At 38.3% G+C, this 10,801-nt stretch overlaps 1 protein-coding gene across 4 annotated transcripts in view; it reads right to left on the bottom strand.

Annotated features, from left to right (window-relative positions):
• tpm4a (tropomyosin 4a) overlaps positions 1–10,801 on the bottom strand; it is a 37,287-nt gene that overhangs the window by 24,234 nt on the left and 2,252 nt on the right. For 2 of the 4 annotated variants that reach the window (XM_014014208.1, XM_014014207.1), the window contains exon 2: positions 10,352–10,477. In XM_014014208.1, coding sequence (XP_013869662.1) covers positions 10,352–10,477 — 126 coding nt within the window. Of the gene's footprint in view, positions 1–2,530; positions 3,062–10,351; positions 10,478–10,801 lie in introns of those variants that run through there. The other 2 variants (XM_014014210.1, XM_014014209.1) reach the window with 2 other exon arrangements.

Genomic DNA, 10,801 nt, shown 5'->3' with positions numbered 1-10,801 from the left:
CACACACACACACACACACACACACACACACACACACACACACACACACACACACACATCTGGAATGGACATTAGCTAAATCCACCACACACTAATCTTCCTGTTGATCAGGGTTGGAGCCCAGGGACAGGAAGTGCTCAGAGTAGGAGCACAGGAAGTGCTGGACCAGAGTGGCCGGACGACATCCTTGGGAGGGGCCGTCAGGATGGGGAGCAGAGCACCTTCCTTTAAAAAAAATCCAAGATCTTACAAATAGATGTGAACGTCACAAACCGCACACCAATAGGACGTGTGGCTACAAACAAACAGTCCCCATGGTAACAAAAAGAAAAAGAAACACTGAGCAAAGTAGATGAAACTTAACTTCAAGAGGACCTATATTTTTATAGTTCTTAGCTTCTCTGGGGTCTTTCATTGCAACGCTTGACCACTTAAAAGCATCAAGTGTAAGTTTCACATTATAAAAAGCAGCAGATCTGGTTCAACCAGGCTCAGAGAGAGCACAAATGATCATCTTTGCCCTGACTGCAGTGCAAACCGAAACAACTCATTGAGAAGAATGGCTGCGAAATAAAGACGTCAAATGAAGACATATATCATGTCTCTGTGATCTCTGTGTTAAAGGGCAACATCGAAACCACACAAGAAATCCTGTGAAGCAATTACTTTTGCTTTTTAGCGACAGATGTGGCCAGCATCCTCCTAATGCCTCCACATTAACATTCACTGGACTCAGCAAGGTTCCTGTTTTGATCTCTCTGTGCCGAGAGTGTTTTTGTGCATAGGAATGGCTCCGAGCTGTCCTAATTATTCACATGTGGGACCAGTCCAACCCGAACAGAAGCACGCAGAGGAGAAATGTGCTGTCTTCAACTGATTCTCTACAAAAAAACTTTTAAGTCAGGGATTTTGTTCCAGTTGCAAGTCCTTCACAGATAAACACGGTGATAAGTTAACAAACGTAAGATGTTTATAACCTTGTATCTTAAATCATTAACCATAGCCACATGAATGCTTTTTTATTTAAAGCTTAGTAGCTTGGACATAAACACAATCGCCTAGAACAAAATGAACTTGTAAACCATATCCAAAATTCACAGCCATTTAGCAACAACCGGAAAAAAACACTGTTGACAAAACAAGCTGTAGTTGTGTCTGTACCGGGATTATTTACACGCCCAGTTATCAAATTAAAAAGGTGTGCCGGTACCACACAGGCGGTGTAACAAAAAGGGGCAAGTCCGACTTTAGAAGGCACATCTTTCCAGCCACGCCTTCCCCTTCCACTCTCCTTTAATCTTCACACTTGTCCTGTAATTTTACCAAGATCCTACGCAAAGAGTATGGCACCATAAAGCAAGACAAGAATGTCGCCCAACTGTGCTCCTTTCACCTGCAGCGTCTGGCTGTTATGTGTTAAATCATAAAAGCCGCGATAAAGTCAGAAGGGTAAGTCGAAAGGAAGGGCAGGAGACACAAATTGGAGAAACTGGGCCTGAAATCATGACAGTGTGTCACTTTCAGCCCAAGTTACACAACAACAGCTGACGTACAGTGTTGAAATGTAAACAAGAAAGTGGTGAAAGATATGGGTGTTACTATTTTTCATTTGTACTGCTAGTGCTCCTACAAAACAAACCTTAAGGCCCTGTCACACTAGACAACTTATGAACATTTTAAAAACATACGTTGAAGATGGAATTGAAAACATCAACAGGAAACTTCTTTTCAGCGTGTACATAATGTAATTTGAAATAACTGATCCAACAGATAACTTATTTGCAATTTAGACATAAAAAATGTTTCATAAGTTGTGTAGTGTGACAGGGCAGCTTTAGGATTCAAATGTCATTTAATAACCAGATCAAGATGAGGAAAGCTAGAAAGAATGACCAATTCCTGAGTGAACATGCTCAAATTGCCTATATAAATTCCTATAAACATAGGAAAGCCTATTTTAAAGCTGTAGTTTATACTATTTGTGGGGATGTTTAGCTCTTCAATCAGCTGATGGTGAAAATATCCTCTCTACTGATTTCACAGCAAGAAAGTCACATTTTCTCAAAAAGGTTATTCCTCAAACTTGCCTCACTTTAATTAATAAGCTGCTATAGTCACTACAGCGCTAATATTAACTCAATTCGCCTCAAACGTTGCTGATTTGGTGAGCTTAAATGATGAATTTAACTTTAGAAAGTGCTGTCTACGTGGTCTTCAGTTTTCAAGCGGCCTGTAAGGGAAACAGCACTGCGCATGCGCACAACATGAAGGAATCCTAACTTTTTTTTTTTTCTTTCTTTCCCCTCTTGGAGACCAACGCCTTGCATTGTGGCACAATCACGCCCGCGAATGAATCAATGACATGAGCTAATGAGGCGTTTTACAGCCTAGGAGGTGAACTCCAAGGCTTTAGCAACCAGTAAAGCAGGGAGGACACATGAAAAGCACAACCACATTGTGTTGAAAGCGAGTGAACGGCGCTGAAAAGACAGAAAACTAAAAAAAAAAAAAAAAAGGAGGAGTTTCTCACTTTTTCACGGAGCTCCCGTTCACTGTCCAGTTCTCTCTGTAGGACCTGAGCCCGGTCCTCTGCGTCGTCGGCCTGCTGCTGCAAACTTTGAATCTTTCTCTTCACAGCATCCAGAGAGTTTACACCTGCCATTGTTCACCGTTTAGCTACTTAATACTAGAAAAACAAAAAACACACTTAAGACTAGACTGTGCAAACTACTGCTTCCTACTCGCTTGGTAAACTCAGTGTTATAATTTAATTCAGAGGAAAAAGACTGATTTACAGCGGAATTTTAAAAACAAGACTCGACGTACGTCCTTGACAGAAATCTTCGGAATGTAAAAAAATATATATAGTTTAAGTCCAGCAAAAAGTTAAATAAAGGAGCAGCGAGAGTGTCCAGGTGAACTCCAAAGGTTTCTTCTGCTCTGTAGGAATGAAAGGCTCATGGGCAGATCAGATAATTGTCCTCAGGAATGTACGAAGCAGGTTCGAGGAGGAGCGGACACAGCGTGAGGCGAGGTGACCGGAGAGCGCCGGAGTAAAAAAAAAAAGAAAAAATCCAGAGAGGGGAAGACGGGCGGTGACGTCACATCAAGGGCGGAGCTTGTGTGAGTGAGTGCGTAAAATGTGATGATGTGACCGGGAAAAGTCACGTTTTCAGTGGTTTCAAATGTTTGCCAATGAAGTTGTTTACAGACAACAAGATTGTTTTTATTTACGTGTTTTTATGGAGACATTCATTCTCTGGCTATTTTTCTTCTCCCAGGGAGCAGCTAGGGTAAAGATTCTCACTCAAGGACCCTCAGTGGGGCAAATTTATTTTAATTTATATCTAAAATGACCACAGGAAATACCTTTTGCAGTTTACCAGTCCAAATATCTGCAATAAGTAATATTACTGCAGAAGTGTGACAATAATAATTAAAGTAGTTGGGCTGTCTATGTATTTTTAACAACCATAAGCAGGCTTCCAGTAAAAATTATTATAATGTGCTCAGCTTCCCATCTTTCAGTATCAGATGTATTGTTGAGCTAATGATTTTTTTAACTCACTCTCTACATTCTCTATGAAACTTCAAGTTAACTTAATTTATCGTTTAGTTGAGTAGGGACAAGTGTTGTTTATTTAAAATACAGTACTAGGCTAATTTGCAATGCCAGTCTCAGATGGGCTTTTAGCAACATAACAATGAAATTATTCAAAATAGAATAAAACATTACAATATTAAGATAATTTATAAAACAGACTTAAAACAGATCACAATATTTAACACAAATTTTTGACTGACAAATGAAGATTTTCTCTAAATTCACTAGAAGAGTTCACCCTACTTGAGGTATATTGCTGTATGAATAGGAATTAGTTTTTGTAAATATACAGGAGATTATAGATTTTAGGCATAAAAATATGACATATTGATATACAGCAAGTTATTTAAAAAAAGATAAAAATAAAAAAATGGGTCAAAAAAAAGCTTGTTAATCACTTTTAGTAGGCAAAGAGTTAGGCTTTTTGAAAACATTTAAGCAACTAGAGCAACCCAGAGAGCAAATACCTCCACCAAGACCTTAGAGTCACTCAGTCACACATCACCACCAAAATGTAAGTATTTGCTCTTTGTGACAATCTTAATGTTTACTGAAAATCTCATGAAATTCCATTCATAACTGAGTAATCTTGTTGTGCACAACCAGACAGACAGGCCCTAAAATAGTATGTGTTTCAAATAAAGAACCAAAACAACACAGGTAATATTTCCACAACGAGTATATAAAAGCTACTAGTAATGTTGCCTATTGCAATGGTTAATGTGTACTCACTAGAGGTGCAGTTTACAATAAACTGTAGTTCCATGTCCAGTATATTCATGTGAAACCAACCTTTATAAACAATATTAAAGAAGGTGGCATCAAAAGTGGTGTTATAGTGTTATCAGGCAGTTGCCAGAATGCCTAACCAAACACAGATGATGTCAAAGTGGTTTTATGTTGGAACAAAGTGGTGTGTGAAGTTCACCCAACTATCAAAGAACCCCATGACGTCTGTCCCTGTTAGAACATCTGCTCACAGTGTTAGACTCTTAATATCGCCCTGTATCATCACATATCTTTATGACTGCCATCTGACCATCCATGGGCTGTCATTCATGCCAATGTTTGGGTCAGTGCTGTAAAATGGTAAACAGACTGAACTTAAAGCATGTTACACTACAGTCATTCACACAACAACTGAAACAGCTGGAACTGGGGATTGAATCGGCAACCCTCCGTTTATGGGAAAACTCTCCTAACCACTTCACCACAGCCACCTTGTAGCTGTGAGGCATGGACTAGTGGACTGGACTGGTGTTGTATCACATTCAGCAATTAATCTCAATTTTGCCATAACCTTGAAGGACCAATCCTGCCAAACTGGCTGATCTGGAATAGTTTTGGTTCCATGTCAATAGTCACTTGGTTTACTGTTGTTCTTGCTTGTTTTCAAAGACAGTGGAGAGCTAATTCAATAAAATATACTAAAGTAAATGTAGCTATTACAGTTAGGGCCTATTCCACCCAGACTTGGGGTAAACCTATGGTTTTTAATTATTATGACCTACCAGGCTGTGCCATGTCTCACAATGCCACATGTAATTTCCAAACAATAGCCTATGATTAGCCAAATGATCTGCAGGAAGTCCGCAGCCAACCCTGCATTAGCAAACAACCACTAGCTATTTCATTGGAATGAAATAATGTGACTAAGCATTTTGTAAATTAAACAACCGCATCCTTGAATGTTTTTTGTACGTATGTCAGCCTGTCTCCGTTTATCCTGCCTCAAACTATATTTTTTAAAATGCAGAAGACCTTTTCTGTAGAATCTTTATATTTTTTATGTTAAATAGCACTAGTTTAATGATCAGTAATCTCCAAATAGCTCATGTAAATGTTAAAAATAAGAACACGGCTGTCAAAAAAAAGTTAAAAAAATAAAGAAAATGACCAAAAAGAAAAAAATTGTATAGGTCTTCTGGACGGGTTCTTCTCTAATGAAACGTTTCGTCTCTCCTCCAAGAGACTTCTTCAGTCTGAGAGTTTCAGGCTAAATTCAGGCTTTTAAGCCCTGCCTCCAGGTGACTGATACTCACATCACATGGCTATCGTTGACACCTAATTAACACCTATTGTTAACAGGGGGTGGAGTGATACTGGCAATGGCCGCGCTGTAGGAGGGGGACAACTGAAAACGGAGGCCTCCACCTCTGTTTAATGATGGACGGTCTTTCTTCACAAAAATGGCTTATTTTACTCCTCTCTCAAACCAACGTTCCTCCCTATCAAGAATGAGAACATCCTCATCTCTGAAAGAGTGACCGCTGGCCTGTAAATGAGTGAAAACTGCAGAGTTCTCAGACTGAAGAAGTCTCTTGGAGGAGAGACGAAACGTTTCATTAGAGAAGAACCCGTCCAGAAGACCTACACAATTTTTTTCTTTTTGATTTTTTTACCTGGATTACTGAGATGCATCAGGACAAAGAAAATGACATTATTTAAAAAAATAAGATGAAATTAAATTGTTTGTGTTTCTGGTTTTAGTTGCTCTTTAGCTGAGTGTGAATCTTTAAATATTTATCATAATTATTTTACAAATTTGAGGAACTATATTAGTGTTTTTGTTGAAGGCATACACATTTTTTCACTTGACTGTGTATCATTGATGTTCATTGTACGGATTTATATCAAATTTATGCTTCATTCCTCATGTTTCCCCTCATCAGCTCCTATATCAGCCTGCAGAAATCATCTCTTATAGCTCAAATTCAGACGTGATGTTTACCTCAAGAATGAAATCTCCCACAGTCAGCCTCCTGTGCTGACTAAGTCCCTCTCTCTGATTTGCCCCTTGCACCGGAAAAGCTGGAGGCATTGATTTCATTAGACACAGGAGTGTGGGACTTTCTGTTTGCCTTGGCTGCATTCCTCACATACCAGAGTTCCCATGCCTGTTCTCTGCTTTCTCCACACGGATGGCCACCACAGAGCAGCTTTCCCTGGAAAAATGTAACTGTTGCTGCTGGGAGTCAGTTATCAGTCTGGGCACCACGGTCCCACCTTCAGATCTCACTGCTCTTATTGTGAAGGGCACTGTCTGGTTAGCTAACGATAAACAAAGATGAGTTAAATATCAGCATCACTGGTCCTATTTTATAAAACACAACCCTTTGTTAAATATTGATTAAATACTCTGGTTTCCCAGCAGTCTCAGATTTCTAATCAGTTCAGTGTGAATTCACGTGTAATGACTCGTCTGCTGCGTCTAATAAATGACATGTGGAGGGGAATTTTTTAGAGGTGGAGCAGTTTATCTCTATTTGTGATTTTAGTGTCACTGTGTGTGGCTTCATTGGAAAAATCTAGTTTGGGTCCTTATAAAAACTTGGATTATTTGAAATATCTTTTCACCTCAAGTTACCCAAGGCTGCGACAGCTGTGTCATTTTAAACCACAACCTTAGCAAGATTGTTTTCTAAGGACCAACTTGGCCCACGTTTTGCACTTTTCAGAAATGTTTTCAGAGTTCATTTAATCATTGCATCACACATGTCAAACTCAAGGCCCGTGTGCCAAATGTGGCCCGCCACAGCATTTTATGTGGCCTGCAAGAGCTTTAAAAATAAATAAGCAAATGCTGCTTTAAAGCCAGCATTCACCATAAACTACATCTCCCATAATGCATGCTGATTATTTTACCCAAACATGATTATTTTGGACAAAATGAAACCATAGGACATGTTATAAAAGAATGTCAGAAGTATAAACAAGAGAGACAATTTATGATACGACAGTTCAAAAACATTAAGGAAAGGTTTGACATAATAGACACATTACAAAGGAATTTAGGGAACAAACATATACAAATCATGATACGATTTTTGAAAAAGACAAAATTGTTTAGCAGAATTTGAGTTTGATAGTAGTTTTTTGTATTTATTTATTTGTTTATTTATTTATTTATTTATTTATTTATTTTCTTTGAATAGATAGCTTTGAAAATGTAAAAAGAAATACAATAATAGTAGTAGTATTTAAATAATATTTGTGAAATCTTCTTGAACCACACTCCATACCAGTAGGTGGCGATAATGCACACCTTCAGTTTATTGCCAACCACCATTAAACACCACAAGAAGAAGAAGATTATTTTACCCAAAACATGATGGCATCCCAACACAAGGTGGAGGTGCACAGGGTTTGAAAGTAAACAATGCAATTTGCCATGTAAGATCTACATTTTGCTTCATTTTTGTTTGCAGTCCAGTTGTACTGAGTGAGAAGTTCCGACTAAAAACCCGTATATTTAAACTAGAACACCCCACCATTAGGAGTTCCCTGTCTGGTTGTGAGAGGGTTCAGAATTCAAGATGGCAGCCCCTCATCCCAACTTAACAGTGAGTGAAACTTTCTTACTTTTACTTTTAATAGTATTTCTGGATTGTTTATTTTGCATTTAGTCAATCGTACATGTATAAACACTTTTCAGTGTTTATAAGAAGATGTGTAAAAATGCTACGTATAGCTCAGTTATTTTGTCAGAGGCGCTCAGCTGTTGCACCAAGACGAGAAACATAAAATTTTCGGTTTATTTGAAGTGAAACACAATGTCCAAGTTAATTACACCTTTGTGCTAATGTGGCTTTCTGTGACACACCTGAACTACGCAGCGATAATCCAGACCTCAACTGAGTGTCTGGATGGCAAGAACTTCCTTTGAGTGTACAAAGTCCTGAGCTACATTTAATGAGTTTTAACCCGTGAAACATTGGAAAGTTTTGTTTTTGTTTATTTGTTTTTATTTTTTGCTTGAATCTACGCAGTTTGTTTCATTAAACTTTAGAAATGGCTTATTTATAGCATGAAGAAGACCTTTCATGATCATGACCTGTGGACCTGAGATTGCCTTTTATACCATGAATGGATTCCCTTTAAAGTTCCCTTTGATCTGAATAATGTCCCAGAACCTAATCAGCTGCAGATTGATACATTTTTCCTTGACTTTGTTGTTAAAACGTCATTTTATTGATAAACTGATAACAATTGATTCCTCTGTACTTTGATTAGTTTGGACTTCCTTGCTTTGCCTTTCAAACACAAACTCTGTCGCAAGCTCTCAAATACACATTAGTACACACACAGGCTAAGTGCCAGAGATCGGACTGAAATACTGCTTTGTGGTTTGTGGTGATGCCCACCACCTAACACCCCCCCCCCACCCACGCAGATAGCACTGATTAACTACAGAACTGTTTAATTTAATGTTCTGCTTGCTTTACTGAATTATGTACTTAGACAGAAATGTTATTTCACATAAAAAATGGGATTCCTGACATCTACTTGAGTCAGCACAGTCTGAGAAAAAAACAAGTGTGAAAATATTACTCATAATAAATAAAGCAACTTCCTTAGGTTAGAAAATAAGACCCAAAGTTTGAGAGATAAAATGGCTTTTTGGGAAATCGTTGCATCAAATTATCCCAATAAGAACACATGTAAATATTATTATTAGACTTCAGTCATTTTTGAAAAGAGACCTGTTTCATCTTTTATATATTACATCATACAAGCGCCCTATTAGTTACAAACTCTTAAGCTTTCACAATACAGTGCAAAAGTCAGCAAAAGCTAAATATCTTTAAAGTAATAAACACAGCAGTTATGTTGTTGTGTGATACTGGATCTGCTGTTTAACCATGTGCTCATCTTTCAGGGGCATCCTCTCAGGAATGTATCAGTCTCTGAAGTGGTGAAATGTAAAACCACGCAGTCCAGCTGTGGAATAATGGCTTCTAATGTATGCGTGTGTGTGTGCGTGCGTGTGTGTTCACAAAACAAGTTATTGATGAGAAAAAGCACAAGCCTTGAGTCAATATTTAAACTGAAGATTCGGTAGAGTTGACCCTTTGGGCTGGGCAGATCATGTCCTGGGTTATCTAAAACAGCAACGATATCCCTTTGAAAGCTACTTGTAAAAATTCTGCTATGAAGTTTATATCTGCTGTTTATTTTATTTAATGGCATTTATTTAACCAGGACTTTCAAATAACAATATGTAGTAACACAAATTTGGTGAAGAGGAGCAACTAGCTGACTTTAAAGAATTTAAAATAGCCTCTTACTAAAAACTGAAGGTCGAGCATTCCTTGAAGGAAAGTTCTAATTGAAAGTGTTATAAAGCAAGTAGAGCTCAATGACTATAAGCTATGCCACATTTTATTTTAATATCTGTAAAATTGACTGAGTTACAGCCATTTGTGTGCTGGCTAAGCTTGATCAGCTGTGGAGGCCATCTTGAATTAAGGCAACTCCAGAAGTTATTAGTCAGTAGATGAACATTTATGAGACATTCAGTGACTCATATGATGTTGTGCTAATAGACAAACGGTGTTAAGCTGCCACAAGTACACCTCCAAATAAGGGTTTCAGGAGCATGAAACCATTTCCAACCTGATCTTCCCTCTGCTCAGACCTGACACGGTCAATAAGCTGATAAGCCTATTTTTGACAAACACCATTATGTTCATTCTGTAAACACGTAAAACTTTTTGTATGAGTCATTATTTATTGAAACATCATTGGTCTGTAGTGCATAAGCAAGCACAACTCTAATGAAGCTTATCTGTTCAGTGTAAGACATCTGCAGCTGATATAAAAATGAATGGATGGAAACAGTAATAAAACTGACTTTATATGCTGAGAAAATCATCAAGATATCTGATAGCAACGTAAACAAAGAAAAAGTCTCAGCCTTTCCGACCTATAATGTAGGAATGTAAGAGTGTGTGGTCCTCAACTCACGTCTGCAGCTTTCTTCTCAGACAGCTCCAGCTTCTCCTGAGCATCTTTCAGACCCTCAGAGAATTTGTCCAGTTCATCTTCTGTCTGCTTCAGCTTCTTCTGGAGATCCAGCAGCTCATCCTCCAGCTGCAACAGAAAAATATCAGTTTTGTATACTGCTGCCTTCTGATGTACAGTACGTCACTGACGGCACTGATCAGCATCTTTTAAAGAAAAAAAAAAGTTTAAACTTAAAACATTTAGCATTTTTAGCAGATGTGTGTCACACTCAGCACAGCCACGGTTTGACCGATAAAACAGCTGGGCTGATTTGACAGTCTAATTGTATTTATGACATTAGGTAACATTTAAATGTGAGCTATCACTCTTGATATAAACCCTTATGACAGCTCTCTGTCTCCACACACACACACACACACACACACACACACACACACACACACACACACA

The sequence above is a fragment of the Austrofundulus limnaeus genome, unplaced genomic scaffold (assembly GCF_001266775.1).
Source record: "Austrofundulus limnaeus strain Quisiro unplaced genomic scaffold, Austrofundulus_limnaeus-1.0 Scaffold111, whole genome shotgun sequence".
NCBI lineage: Eukaryota > Metazoa > Chordata > Actinopteri > Cyprinodontiformes > Rivulidae > Austrofundulus > Austrofundulus limnaeus.
Note: the sequence above shows the minus strand (reverse complement) of the source record. Positions and strands in the feature narration are given on the sequence as shown.